The sequence below is a fragment of the Rhinatrema bivittatum genome, chromosome 7 (assembly GCF_901001135.1).
Source record: "Rhinatrema bivittatum chromosome 7, aRhiBiv1.1, whole genome shotgun sequence".
Taxonomy (NCBI): domain Eukaryota; kingdom Metazoa; phylum Chordata; class Amphibia; order Gymnophiona; family Rhinatrematidae; genus Rhinatrema; species Rhinatrema bivittatum.
In genome coordinates, this window is record NC_042621.1 from 33,170,610 (window position 1) to 33,186,454 (window position 15,845).

The window sequence follows — 15,845 nt, forward strand, 5'->3', positions numbered from 1 at the left end:
TTGCACCCCCTCATGTTATTTCTTCCTTGAATTTCTGTATCTGGCAAATTTCCTCTATTCTCTCTTTTCTAGTGCAAGTGCTATATTATAACGTGCTCTCTCAAGGTATAAAGAAACGTTTAGTACTTGAAAAAAAAAAAAGCATGACATAAAAATAACTCAGATTCTCTCCTGTGTTGCACAATCCTGCAGGTAAGTTCAGAATTTGGGATTAGATACAATAAAAAACACTTCAGGAGAGCAAAGGCACTGCATAAGGTCACAGAAAGCTCTTACCATGAACATCTTCAAAATTAGAAACTGGCTGGGACAACCCTTCTTCCTGAAAAGAGGCTGCATTCTCCAGTTGTGAATTCCTGCTCTGTATTGTGCAAGTCTCTGAGCTTATAGCTTCTGAGATGGCCCTTTTGTTGCGAGGATTCTGACGACAGTTCACCTTTGATGGGACATGCTGCATCCTAGAAGTCACAGCTCCAATACCGTCCAAACCCCCATCATTATCAGTCATAAGCTGTGCCGTGCTCTTACTCCACTCCCATTTAACGGACAAAGCATTCTCAATAAGAAATGCACTGCAGTCAGACTCAGTAGCCATGATATAGTCGTGCCCATCGCCACATCCCCATACAGCTTGAATTATCCCACAGTACTCAGAAGATAAGACGCTTTGCAAATTTGGCACAGACTGACAGTTCTCAGCATGGTTATGGGTCCATGCGACCAAACTGTGTAAGCACTGAGGGCTAGATGTGATCAGATCTACTGTTCAAATGAAAAGAAAAAAAAAGGTTATACAAATAGTTCATTTTTCCAGCAACTGAGAATTTCAGCTTCTCCCCTCTGTGAAATAAAATTAACACTATACTAACAAACTTAACCACCAAAAATATTCAATGCAGTTTACATACCAACCAATCAAGACCATAACTGAAAGCAGTTTTGTACTTTTCTTACCCAAGCACGATCCTTTTTCTGTACTTGATAGAGTCTGGATAGAACTGGCCCTGCACACATCAAAGCAGAATAATGTTTAGCAGAGTGCCAAGCTACATGGTATATGGAGGATGAAGACAGAGAACACAAGTCTGAAGGAAAACATCTGCTGACAGGAGCAAGAACTTTGTATACTGAAATGTACGATCTACATACACTGACAAATCCGCCTTCAGTGGCTTTCAACCTGCCATGTCAGTCCGTGTAGACATGTGGAAATAAATATTACAAACAAGCTGAAAATGAGATTTTTTTTTATTGTGCTGTGACCAGCTTTCCAGTGCTATGCCCACTAACCACAGGTCAGTGAAAATAAGCTAAGAAAGATGTTGCCAAAATGTACAACTATACATAACCATTGCTGAATACACAAGCCAACTTACAATTTACTTGTACAGTCTGGAAACATCCTCCTTAGCTCCTTCTGCACTAATCCGACAAAGGAAAAGATTGCTCGAAAGTGAGTGAAAAATAAATTTAGAACTGTTTACGAAAACAATCCTGTAATTCAATTCCAATTAAATCTGTACTTGACATCACTTGCAAATGAGTTCATTGATATTGGACAACCCATGACATGGTTATCACTATCCAGAATGGTGAGAATTCTTGGAAGTTGTATATTGCACAACAGCCTGGAATTTGGTTTATTAACTACTAGAAATAAAGGTGGAGTTATAAGTGATATCTTGCAATTTAATGTTCTGCCATACTATCATCCTGAAGCATACAGTTTGAACCTACCTTCCTTTTGTCTTTGAATGGCCCAAAGGAGATGCATTCACTTTCTGAATGAATGTTTTCAGGACACTTCGACACTTATAAAACTGAGCATGGCAGTTCTTGCAAACAAACTGTGGCAGGGAGGTATCTTGCTGAACTGTCACCCCGACCAGCTGCTGAAAATCGGTAAAGAACACGTGGTCCACGCGACGCTGTTGTTCCAAGCTCTCGCCAAGCACCGGAACTTTCCCAAATGCATTCCGCAAACTCCGGGAGGAAAATTTCCCATGGCAAAGTCGGCAGTATCCTGTGCTCAGAGTTCTTCCAACTCCTGCAACAAGCAATGACATGACTAGAGAGAATTACAGATAACCCTATTAAAAAAAACCAAAAAACACATCAGATCTGCCAGCCTGACCAATCATTCCTGTCCACAATAGCATATCCAAGCTGCAAGCCAATTGGCCTCGACCTGTGTATCATTAAAAAAAATCAGCTTTTCTGGACAAAAGACTCCCTAATTCCAGTACCATTGGACAGACTATGAATCTGAAGGAAAGCTGTGAAAATGAAGACCAAAGAGCATTCTAAGGAAATTAAAGAAAGTTACAGACATGTACAAAATAGGAAAAGGCTACAAAATAATATCCAAGTGCTTGGATATCCCAGTGAGCACTGTTAGATCAATTGTGAGGAATTGGAAGTTGCATCATACTACCCAGACAGAGACTGCCTAGGCAAGGCCCGCCCTCAAAACTCAACATCAGAGCAAAGAAAAGATTTGTGAGGGAAGCCATAGAGAGGCAACAATCACTCTGAAGGAGCTACAGAGATCAGTGGCTGAGACTGAGTGGAGGTGCACCAAGCAACCATACATATCAAGAGCTTTGCATACAACTCTCCTGCATGGGAGGATGGCTAGAAAGGAAACTTTGGTTCTTACCTGATAATTTTCGTTCCTGTAGTACCAAGGATCAGTCCCGACTCCTGGGTTTATTCATCCGTGCCAGCAGGCGGAGACAGAGAAAGTAAAACTGACACTGCTTTATATACCCTGATGCCACCTGCAGTTCCTCAGTATTAATCTGTACCAAAGCTAAATGCAAACAAATCATAAAAAACCATTGGAATATAAGGTATGACGTCCAACTGTCTTAACTCCCTAGACTCGGAAGTAGAAAGATCTAGGCCCGCCAAGTATGTGAGCGCTACCGTCTGATTCAAATGAAAAGTGGACACTACTTTCAGAAGAAAGGAGGGAACCGTTCGTAAAGAAACTTCTTCTTTAGAAATCCTAAAGATAAGGCCTGTAGCTCCGAAACACGCCACACTGATACGATAGCCACGAGGAAAACGACCTTCAACGTCGGATCTTTCAAGGTCGCCTGCGTCAGCAGCTCGAAAGGCTGACGCAGGCACAAAAGGGCACAGAGAACCAGGCTGAGCTTCTACGAAGGATAGGGGCTCCGAATCGGAGGACGAATATGTTTAACGCCAAGCAGAAAACAAACCACATCCGGACGAGACGATAGAGCGAGGCCCTGTACCTTTCTCCGAAAACTACCAAGGGCTGCCATCTGAACTCGTAGGGAATTGAAGGCTAGACCTTTTACTAGACCTGCCTGCAGAAAGGCCAGAACATCCGGAATAGTAGCCCTGGACGGCTCCACCACTCGGTTCAGGCACCAGTCCTCGAAAATACCCCAAACTCTGATGTAGGCTATGGAGGTAGAAGGTTTACAGGACTGCAAAAAAGCGTAGTAATCACCTCTTCCGGGTAACCCTTATTTCTAAATCTCCGCCTTTCAAAAGCCATGCCGCTAGACAAAAGCGAACTACCTCTGTGAAATAAACGGGACCTTGTCGCAGCAGACTCGGGGACAGATGAAATCTCAGCGGGCCGTCTACCACCAGATTGAGAAGGTCCGCAAACCACGGACGCCTCGGCCACTCTGGCGTGACGAGTATCACCTTGCCCGAATGAGCCTCGATGCAGCGTAGAACCTTGCCAACCAACGGCAATGGCAGAAAGACAGAATGGACAGGGAAGCACCAGAGTGTCTACAACTTCCGCTCCTGGCTCTCTTCGACGACTGAAAAATTGAGGAGCTTTGGCATTGCGATACGTCGTTAACAAGTCGATCGCGGGCCTGGACCATCGGTTGCACAGGAGACTGAAAGCCTCGGAGAGTTCCCACTCTCCTGGATCCAACTGGTGGCGGCTGAGAAAATCGGCCTGCACATTGTCCACTCCGGCAATGTGAGAGGCTGCTATCCTGTACAGGTGCAGTTTCGCCCAGCTGATTAAAAGTTGAGCCTCCGTCGCTACCGGACGACTCAGAGTTCCGCCCTGACGATTGATGTAAGCCACCGTCGTTGCATTGTCGGAGAGAATCCGCACTGATCTCCCCTCTACTAAGGGAAGGAGGGCCTGTAGCGCCAACCGAACCGCTCTGGTCTCCAACCGATTGATCGACCAAGAAGACTCCGACCTCATCCACTGCTCCTGCACTGCTGTTCCTTGACAAAACCGCTCCCCACCCGGAGAGGCTGGCATCGGTGGTTACCACTATCCAGGAGGGAATTTCCAAGACCACACCCCGTCATAATCCGGACACAGCCACCAAAGAAGATTAGACCATGCCGAATCCGTCACGGCTGGGAGCCTGACAAGAGAAGGATCCAGAAGACAGTGAGGCCCAAAAACGACGATTCCCCCAGAATCTGGACCTCTGAGGAAAAGCCTGACCTCTGGCAGCTTGTGGACCTTATTCTCTCCCAGAGACTTAATCATGTCCTCCAACTGTTGGCTGAAGAGCAACTTTCTCTTGACAGGCAAGGAACTCAGCTGAGCTTTCGAGGAGACATCCGCCAACCAATTTCTGAGCCAAAGGAGCCTGCAGGCCGAAACGGCGGAGACCATTGTTCTTCCCAACGTGCGCAGATCATACAGTGCGTCCGCACTGTAAGCCACCACCACCTCCAAACGACCAGCTTGAGCCGCGTCCGCTTCCAAAAGGGAAGAGACAGATTGTAAGTGCTGCACCCAACGCAGGCTCACATGCAGAGCAAAACTGCTGCACATGGCCACCCGCACTCCCAGGGAGGAGGTCTCAAATATCTTTTTAAGCTGTACCTCCAACTTTCGGTCCTGCAAATCTTTTAGTGCCGTCGCTCCCATGACTGGGATGGTGGTCTTTGTAGTGACTGCAGAAACTGCCGCATCCACCTTGGGTACCCTGAGCAGCTCCAGCACATCCTCCAGTAGCGGGTACAACTTATCCATAGCGCGGCTGACTTTCAAACCTAGATCTGGAGTGTCCCACTCCCGGAACAAGAGGTCAGTGCCCGACATATGAAAGGGAAAAGAGCGAGCCAGACCTCTTAGACCTAACCTCACAGGATCCACCGTTCCCATATGCGAATCCTCCTGCGGGACTTCAATTCTGAGCTCTTCCAGAATATTCGGGATAAGCGGACCCAATTCATCTCTCCGGAACAAGCGTACCACCTTGGGATCATCACCGTCTACCACAGAAGCGCCTCCCTGTTTGGGCACCAAGGGCTGACCATCCTGGCCTGCGTCTATCCCCTGAAGGTCTTGCGGGGAAGGGTCTCCTCCATCAGAAAGATTTTATTTATTTTAACATCTTTTTTATACCGACATTAAAATACACATCATATGGGTTTACATTGCAACGAAAGGATGAAATTACATAGAACAGGGGAAGGGGAGAACCAGGAGATTATGAGTGAGAGAGTATAGGCTCTAGGGGGAGCCTGAGAGGTAAAGCGAGGGGGGGTGGGAATGGGAGATAAAAAATAAAAACAAAACATATTTACAAACATTGATACAAAGAAAGATCCGACGAAGATGAATCATCCGGACCTGCCACGGATCTGAGAGGGCGCTTAGACTTAATATGTCGTCCCCCCCCACACCAGCGGGGACTTGGGACACTTATGGGAGGAGGGAACCTCAGAGACCTTGCCCCTCTTGCGTTTGGACGCTCTCCAAGCCTAGAACATTTTGTGAAAAAACCACCAAGTTAGAAGAGAACGAACGACGAAGACGACCCATCTGAGGCCCCCTCAGGATCATCATCCGAAGTATCAGCCCGATCCTCCTGCGACCTGCCCTTCCCCCCACCACCACCCCCGGTCGCGGGGAGAGAGGTGACGGGGAACTCCGTGCCTCCATCGCGGCTCTCTCTGCATCCTTGAACGTTTTCAAAATGGCTTCCGCCCCTGCACTAAGCAGGAACAGATCAGGCGGCTGCGGCTGAGCTGTAAGCCTCCCAGGCTCCGGGCGCCAAGAAGAACTGCTACTGCTACGGGGATTCCCCTCAGCGGACCTCCCAGAGGTCCCTTCACCTCCCGAGACACAATCTGCACAAATGCCGGCTCTAGAGAGGCGGGTGCGCGCGCTGCCGTACGCGGAGCAGGCCGCACCATGAGGCATAGCCTCGGGCTAAATTTAGCTCCGATCAGCTGAGGTAAGTGTGCCAAAAATAGACCAGGCAGCAGGGGCCTTCGCGCGAGCCGAAATGCGGTGGTAAGGCAGGCAGAGAGGAGCTGGAGAGAACACAGGACCGGCCAACCAGAAAAAAAATTTACTTTTTTTTTTTCCACAGTACTCCGAAGGCTATGCTGAGCTGCCTGCCACTGGTGAGTGAGCAGGGCTCCCCAGTATCACCCGCCAGCTGTAGCAGTCCCCAGGTCTTCAACCCCCTGCTCTTTTGCCTCTGATACCAGGGGGGGATGGTCCCACCAGGACCTGCCAACCCCCTGGGAGGCTGAAAGGAACTTGCTGCGCCTTCTGCTGCTGTTTTCACAATCTCCAGAAAAATTTATTTTATTTTTTTTTTTTTTAAAGAGCCAGAAAACTTCTAAGGCACATCTACTGGCTTGGACGGCTGGAGCTGGTGATCCTGATCCACATCCGGTCCCTCATCAGGGGCTTGCAGAGGAGACTCACCTTCATCCACCCCGTCCGTATCTGAACTGTCCACCTGACAGGAAAAGAACCAGAGAGGGTGTTTGGCCTTGGGGGCTTCTATGCCACTGTGTGATTTGGTATGCTTGTGGAGTGATGAAGCTCCTGTCCCAGCCCCCAGCGACGGCAGGACCTCACAGGGTACCTTAGTACCCTGGCTCTTTGCTGCTTTTCGTGCTTTGAAGGCTTTATGCAGCAACAAAACAAAATCGGAGAACGAGAAAGAAGACTCATCAGAGTCCTAGATCTGTGCTGCCTGCAAGTCGCACCCCCCCCAGGGGCAGCAGGATGTGGCTAAAGAGGTGGCAGAGGGAGGTCACGTGATGCGGTGAGCCGGGCGAGACGCTCTTGTCTGTGCTCCGTGTACTCTCCCCCGAATTAAGCCTACAACAGACCTAAAAAGTGGAAATCCGGCAGATTTAAAGGTGAGCCGAGCTGTGTGATATCTGCAGCGTAAGCGGAGAACAGGATTGAAGGAGATTCGGAGCTAATTATGACCGCCAAAGCGCCGAGAAAAGATAAGCTAAAGGCAGGAGGAGGGGAAGATAAAATGGCGGAGGTAAACAGTAACGCAGAGACGCCGACGATTGATGAACGGGGCATAGAGAAACTTACAGCCGCCGTCGTGGCCGCTTTAGACCATAAGTTTGAAGGCATTAATGGACACCTTGCCGCTCTAAAAGAATCTATGGGGGACATAGGGCGAAGAATAGACATTGCAGAAGGGAGGATCTCCCTCGTGGAAGAAGACAATATGGCGCTTGCATCCAAAATCACCTCTCTCGAGGCAGCATGCAAGGCAGCGGAAGAAAAACTAGAAGACCTAGAAAATAGGTCAAGGAGAAAAATTTGAAATTTATGGGACTCCTAGAGTCAGTTTCAGAGGGAGAGCTTAAGAAACTTTTGGAGGAGTGGCTGCCTACTGCCTTACAGCTTCCGGACTTAACGGGACGGCTGACTATAGAGAGAGCCCACCGGTTGGGCCCGCGGCGCGACACGGAGAGGAGACCTCGCTTAATCATCGCCCGATTCCTGGATTGGGGGCAAAGAGCATCCATAATGGCGGCATTCAGGAAAGTAAGAACACTGAAATACCAGGACCACTCCGTGATAATTTTTCAAGACTATTCTGCGGGGGTAGCCGCGAAGAGGAAATTGTTCTCCAAAACTTGCCAGGAATTATTCAATAAGAATATGCGCTTTGCGCTTCAATACCCGGCGCTGTTAAAAATTTGGAAGGAGGGCAAGATTCATTCATTTGACTCTCCAAGCAAGGCAGCAGACTGGCTGAAAGCAACAGCGGGAGAAGATACTTAAACGGGCGGCCATAGGAGAGCCCGAGCCGGACACATGCTAGGACATTTGAGGACAAATGTGGGCGTAAAGCTCAAGGAGTCTGTGCAGATGAGTTATGGTTGGGTTTCCCTATCACAGTTTTCAATATTTCTTTAAGTACAGAACTTAAGGTGAGGAACCCAACAGTCACAGAAGCTGCACACTGTTAGGGGGGCAGTTTTTGCCTTGGCGGGTTCAACTAGTATTGCTATGTTTAGCTTTCTGTTCCTGGCGAGAGGCCAGGCTTTGATGTAGATGTGGCCAGTTAGAGAGCCATATAGAAGTTGAACCCAATCACTCAGTAAGTTGATAAGTATTGCTGTTAATTTTAAGTCATAAATAACACACAAATATGATAGGCTTAAAATGGCTACAGGTAATGCTTGGGATAGAGAGCCGGGATGGGATTTCCCTCCTAGCTGGGGGGTACACGAACGTACGTACTACGGACCTCGACCCCATAAGATGGGGATGCTATGGAGTAAAAAGGGTAAGGATACCCTGAGGGGGGAAGGATCAGGAACAGAGGGGATGGGTAGGGAGGGAGGGATTTGGGGGTGGGGAAGGGGAGCGGGGAGGGGGGGCAGGCTGGGATCAGGATGGGACAGGGTAAGGATGATACTGTTTATGCAAAGGATTAACGGGCGATGCCTTGGGGTTCAGGCTGGGAAGCCCCAGGGTCAATTACAGTCATTAAGTTTTCAACAAGGGAGAATAGATATACAGCATAAATGACAACTATTAGATGCGGTTCGTGGAATGTGGGAGGGATAGGATCTCCTATAAAAAGACAAAAGATACTTAGCGCCTTACTTCGGAAAAATATAGGAATTGCGGGACTTCAAGAAACCCACTTAACAGAGGAGGAGAGTAAAAGATTGAAGCGCAGCTGGGTAGGTCAATGTATATATGCCCCAGCGGTAAAGCGGAAGGCGGGAGTGGCGTTACTAGTTCATAAAAATATACAGTTAGACCTGATAAATCAAATTACTGATGAAGAAGGACGATATCTTATAGTGGTTGGGAGAATAAGGGGACAAGAGTATACTTTTTGCTGTACTTACGGCCCTAACTCTTACTCCAAATCCTTCTTTCAGACCTTGATAGCAAAAATTCTATCTGTAGCAAAAGGTCATCTGATAATGCTGGGGGATTTCAACTGTGTCAGCGATGTGGATTTGGACACGTCAGGCACGGGGGTCCGGCGGGATGGAGGCAGGGGTAAAGGAATAGACTACATCACTACCGAACTGAATCTCCTCGATATTTGGCGCACTTTACATCCCACGGAACGTGATTATACTCATGTGTCCAGGGCTCATGCCACGCTCTCTAGAATAGACTATATTTTAGTAGCAGATGCCCTCTTTCCGCAGACCGTAAATGCAGAAATAGGACCGATCGAAATTTCCGATCATGCCATCTTATGGGTGACAATAAAAATGGCAAGGGAGGATCCTGGTACCAAACTTTGGAAGTTTCCGGGATATATGACAAAAGATAAAAAATTCCAGGACTTCCTCAAAGAAACGTGGAAAGAATATGAGACCCACAATAGGCAGCACAAAGTAGACCCAGTCTTGTACTGGGAAGCCGGTAAGGCTGTCATGAGAGGCAAAATATTGGCCTATACTATAGCTCAAACAAAAAACATGCACAAACAGATAAAATTTTTAGAAGATAGGCTTAAGACAGCCAAGGCCCAATTGGCGGCCCACAATAGTAGTCAAACGAGGGGGAATTATCAAGCCATCCTGCATACCCTAAACGAATGGCTTCATAAGAAAGCGCAGAAATCTATATTATTTGGAGAACATAAGCTTTTTCGATATGGCAACAAGGCAGGAAATCTTCTAGCTAAGTTGACTCGCAATGCCAGAGGTAAAACATATTGCAAAGTTAAAGGATTCCAATGGGAATCCAATTCAGAAAGGGGCGGATATCTGTGCGGCCTTTAGAGACTTTTACACCAAATTATACACAGAAGATAGGCAAGGGGGGGCGATTCAGGAAGCCGAATTTTTTAAAGATCTACCTATCCCCCAAATCTCCCCGGACCAACTAGCGCAATTGAACCAACCTATCACATTAATGGAAATAATCAGTGTCATAAAAACAAGTAAGAGGGGGAAAGCGCCAGGCCCGGACGGGTTTAGCGCGGAATATTATAAAAGCCTATTATATCAAATAGCTCCAGACATACTGCAATTCTATGCCGCAGCCCAGCAGCGGGAGGCCTTCCCAGAAGGGTTAACAAGGGCTTTCATTACTGTCCTGGAAAAACCAGGTAAAGATCTAGCCTTGACCTCCTCATATAGACCGATATCCTTATTGAACTTCGAGGCTAAGCTGTTTGCCAAGATAATGGCAGATAGAATGAGTCTAGTATTGCCATCCATAATCGCACCGACACAAGTGGGATTTGTAAAAGGGATATCAGTCAGTTCCAATTTAACTAAATTGCTAATAGCCATGGAAGAAACAGAAACTACTGGAACATCGGCTTTAATGGTCGGGTTCGATTCGGAAAAGGCTTTCGATAGGGTATCGTGGTCATACTTATTTTCAGTTTTGCGCAGATATGGGTTTGAGGGGGCATTTGTGAAAAATATAGCAATGTTCTACCACGTCCCGAAATCGGCAATTATTGCAAATGGGCATATATCGGAGGACTTTCAATTATATCGGGGGACCCGGCAGGGATGCCCGATGTCCCCCTTGCTCTATATCCTGACTATAGATCCCCTTTTGCGAAAGATAGAGGGGGATGCCCAGATACGGGGATATGGGGGGAAGTCCATGGACTTTAAAGTGTCAGCATTCGCGGATGATGTCCTGGTTTTTCTAACATCCCCACAGGAATCACTGGAAAAGGTGCTTGCCCACCAGAAGTTATTTGGCATGTTTGCAGGCCTAAAGATCAACGAGGACAAGTCTGAGGCCATGGACCTCGGACTTAATGTGCAAACTCGTTGGGAGGGGGAATTCCCACTTCGCTGGGTGGGGAGGACAATGAAGTACTTAGGTATACAATTGACTAGAAAGGTGGACCAACTTCAAGGGGCTAACGTGGGGTGTCTCTTGCAGCGTATGGAGCAAAGATTAGTACCTGGAGTAAATTGCCGCTTTCGATCATGGGAAAATTGAACCTCCTTCGGATGATGGAGTTGCCACGGTGGCTTTATGTATTACAGAATATTCCCATATGGTTAACGAAACGGGAGATTCAACGTATACATAGCCTTTTGACGCGATATGTGTGGGGTGGCAGACGAGCGAGGGTGTCCTTAAGCTCTTTAATGCTTCCATATTTGCAGGGGGGACTCTCCTGCCCTAATTGGAGGGATTATAATTTGGCCTGTTTACGAAGGCATATGCAGGACTGGTTCCGAGGCTCCAGCTACTATTCCCCATATGAGTTTGTATTAGACTGGACTGCACCATATTATCCTGAAACTTTCCTCCATTTGCCGGCAACAGAGGTCCCTACCAAATATAAGAAAAGTCTCCTTATTCAAGCGTGTCGCCGAGCATGGGTATACTTATGTAGTTCTAAGCTCCACACGAGCAGAGGGATCTCGCCCTTTCTACAAATCAAGGGAAACCCACAGTTCGAAGCTGGAAACACCAGCATTCTCTTCCATAGATGGCAGATAAGGGGATTAAAACATGTAGTCCAGCTGTGGGATGAAGTACGGGCTTGCGTATACAGTTTCAGGGAACTGCAGGATCACTACTTACTGGAGTCTAGAGAGTTTTATGCATATCTGCAGGCCAGACATTACATGGATACATTGGTAACACAATATGGGTCACTACAGAAATCTCACTTAGACACATATAGAACATTTTTTACGCCGCTGGGGAAAAAGCAAAACTCTTGCTCGGTCTTTTCTAGAGCACTAAGAGATATTCCCATGGTTCGGGTCCTGGAAGAGGTACAAGGTGCATGGGCCACTCGGGCAGAGATAGTGTTGTCAAAAAAAGATGTATCCCAGATCTTACTTGATCTTGTACGAGCAACTGATAACATTACCTTGAGGGAAATGGGATACAAAGTACTCCGATGTATGTATATGACTAGAACTAGAATGTATAAAGCCAAGATGTGTGCCACGGACCAGTGTCAAAAATGTAATACGGATAAAGGAACGTTGAAGCATTTATTTTGGGACTGTCCGAAAGTTGCGGGATACTGGGATGGGGTGACAAGCATACTGGGGTCTATCCTACAGAGACCTATTACAAAAACTCCAGATTTATGTTTGCTGAGATTGATTAAGGGTCCGCTAGAACGACTACAGGAACAGGAGCAACTATTCTTACAGAAGGCCCTACTAGTAGCATTACAGCCGATCCTCCTGGAGTGGATTTCGGAAGCCGCACCTAAAGTGGAAATTTGGAAAAATAGACTCTTTAAGGTACTACAATTTGATTATATGACTGCGCACGATAAATCCCAATCAGCAGTGAATAAATGCTGTGAGATCTGGAGCGGCTATTGGCGCACTCTCACACCCACGATGCAGGACTGTATTACAAATCTATTCAGCACTGGACATAAGAAATCCTTTTGAAACATCCTGTACAGTATACTGACTGGTCCCGGGCAGATGGAGGGGGAAAAAGGAGGGGGGGCGGTGGGACTGAGGGGAGGGGGGAGTTCTGAGGGAAGAAAAGATGGTAGCGAAAATGTGTTGCCATGTGAGGCCTAGTTGTTTACACATGATTTACTTTATATATCTGTGGCACGGTTTAGATGGCTGTTTTACCATTGAAAATTTGAATAAATACATTAAAAAAAAAAAAAAAAAAAAAGAGGTGGCGGAGAGCTCCCCTCCCCCAGGGTAGCTTTCTCCTGCTCCCTGAACGTTCGCAGTAAGGCTTCAGTACCTGCACTGAGAAGGAAAGGGTCCCTGCGTACTCTAGAGCTGCTGCGATGCGATTTCGCCAGAATCGGCTTCCCCGAAGAGCCTTCCCCTCCCGACAAGCAGCCAGTACAAACTCCAGCCTGCAGGCCGCAAAATGCGGCATGAACCCCGAGCTAAATTAGGATCAGGGCCCGAAAAAAGAACCAGTGCAACCAAGACAAACCCCCGGGAGCTCTTAGGAACTGAAAAGGACGGCGAAAACGGCATCGGAAGAAAGGGGGGGCCGATGGACCTTCTCCGCCAAACAGGCTGTGCAGACCCCATCGCGAGAAATCCGCGCGTGCGCATTGCCACGGGCCGAGCAGGCCGCACCACGAGGCATATCGCCGGCCTTGATTTTGGCTCTCCCCGAAAAAAGAACCGCGACAAACGGATGGATTTCCCAGTCAAAAAATGGGCTGGGAAAGTGGCAAAAATCAACGAAAACGCAGCAAAAATGGAGCAGACGCAGAGCCAGAGAACCCCAAACACACAATTTTATATATATATATATATATACACATACACATACACACACACATATATATACACACATAGACCCCCGGTATCAGCCCTCACCGCTGCAGTTTCAGGGTTCCCAACCCTCTGCTCTCCAGCCTCGAATACCAGGGGGAATGGTCCCAGCAGGTCCTGCCAACCCCCTGGGAAGCTACTCGCAACTGTCTGATCACTGCTCTAACCAAACTTTTTTTTTTTTTTTTTTTAAAGGGATCCTTAAACTAAGCTTCCCTTGTAAAATCAAGCGCTAAGAGACTAAAGTCAGACCATATCCAACCCTAAACTCAGCACCTCTATCGGACACTAGGTTTTGCACCTCCGCCATCTGCTGGAGACAGAAAAATACTGGCAGACACTATGTGGCACCTCAGGGGTATAGGACAGAGTCCACAAATGTTGAGATTACTGCCTGATAATCTCCTTTTCCTTAGTGTAGACAGATGGACTCAGAACAAATGGGATAGTATCCGCGTGCTAGCAGTTAGAGACGGATCTGACATCAGCACAGGGTATATATCCCCACAGGAAGCATAGCAACTTAGTAATCTTCCTTGCAAAAGCTGTTATGGATGTGTGTACTGACGCTCAGTGAAAAGTGAAACAGGATTCCCCTGACCGATTGATAGTAGCTGGAGACCGCCAGCATTCCCAACCGGAAGGCGTTGACACCTGGTAGAGTGTACGCTCTTATGGAAACAGATGACATGGCTTACCTTGAATCGGTGAAACCCATGTACGCAGGCAGCTGGGCGGGATGCTGAGTCCATCTGTCTACACTAAGTAAAAGGAGATTATCAGGCAGTAATCTCAACATTTCCTGGCGTGTAGCCAGATGGACTCAGAACAAATGGGATGTACAAAAGCTTTACTCCCAGCCTGGGCGGGAGGCTGCCTGAGGACCATGTAGTACCGCCCTTGCAAATGCTGAGTCCTCCCTGGCCTGGACATCCAGACGGTAAAACCTGGAGAAGGTATGGAGGGAGGACCATGTCGCCGCTTTACATATTTCTGCAGGCGACAGCATCCAGGATTCTGCCCAAGATGTCGCTTGTGCTCTGGTAGAATGAGCCTTGACCTGTAGAGGCGGAGACTTCCCAGCCTCTACATAAGCTGCTCTGATAACTTCTTTAATCCAGCGGGCGATGGTGGGCCGCGAGGCCTCTTCACCTTGCTTCCTCCCGCTGTGCAGGACGAACAGATGGTCCGTCTTTCGTAGTTCTTGCGTCACTTCCAGATATCTGGGCAGCAATCTGCCAATGTCGAGATGGCGCAATAAACGCCCTTCTTCAGATTTCTTCAAACCCGCTGTGGTAGGCAAGGATATGGTTTGGTTAAGATGAAACTGTGAAACCACTTTAGGTAGAAAGGAGGGAACCGTACGAAGATGGATAGCCTCAGGAGTGATTCTGAGAAAGGGATCACGGCAGGACAGTGCTTGTAGCTCTGAGATGCGGCATGCCGAACATACCGCCAATAGGAACACCATCTTCAAGGTTAGAGAACGGAGAGACAGTCCCCGAAGGGGTCTGAAGGTGGATCCCGCGAGGAAATCCAAAACAAGATTGAGGTTCCATAAGGGCACAGGCCACTTTAGTGGCGGACGAATATGCTTGACTCCTTGCAGGAAGCAAGAAACATCTGGGTGCTTGGCGATGGTCTTGCCATCCCTCCTGGGACCATAGCAAGACAGCGCAGCCACCTGAACCTTGATGGAGCTGAGGGAGAGACCCTTCTGAAGTCCATCCTGCAGGAATTCCAACACAATAGGGATTGTGGTCGCATGTGGATTGGTGCCGTGAGTGTCGCACCATGCTTCAAATACTCTCCAGATCCTTACATAGGTGAGGGATGTGGAAAACGTGCGAGCTCGGAGAAGTGTATCTATCACGGGCTCCGAGTAACCTCTTTTCTTCAGCCTAGCCCTCTCAATGGCCAGACCGTAAGAGAGAATTGAGCTGGATCCTCGTGGAGGATGGGACCTTGCCGTAGAAGGTCCCGGAGAGGAGGCAGGGGAAGAGGCTCCCCTGCCAGTAGTCTTCTCATGTCTGCGTACCAGGGTCTTCTTGGCCAGTCTGGTGCCACTAGAAGAACTAGGCCCCAGTGTTTCTGAATCTTGTGGATGATGGCGCCCAGCAGAGGCCACGGAGGAAAGGCGTATAGCAGAGTCCCAGGAGGCCATGGCTGGACCAGGGCATCGATTCCGTGGGAGAACGGGTCGCGCTTGCGGCTGAAGTATCTGGGTACTTGAGCATTGGACTTGTCCGCCAGTAAATCCATGTCCGGAATCCCCCAGAGATCCACAATCATCTGGAAGGCTGTGGGTGACAGCTGCCACTCTCCCGGATTTAGGCTTTCTCTGCTGAGGAAGT

General features: G+C 48.0%; 1 protein-coding gene across 1 annotated transcript in view; it reads right to left on the minus strand.

Annotated features, from left to right (window-relative positions):
* Positions 1-259: 259 nt before the first annotated feature.
* Positions 260-15,845, minus strand: part of LOC115096147 (zinc finger protein 276-like) — a 32,155-nt gene continuing 16,569 nt past the window's right edge. Inside the window, exons 2-4 of the mRNA XM_029610658.1 lie at positions 1,738-2,047; positions 955-1,004; positions 260-762 (exon numbers count right to left, since the gene is read on the minus strand). Coding sequence (XP_029466518.1) covers positions 260-762; positions 955-1,004; positions 1,738-2,047 — 863 coding nt within the window. The remainder of the gene's footprint in view (positions 763-954; positions 1,005-1,737; positions 2,048-15,845) is intronic.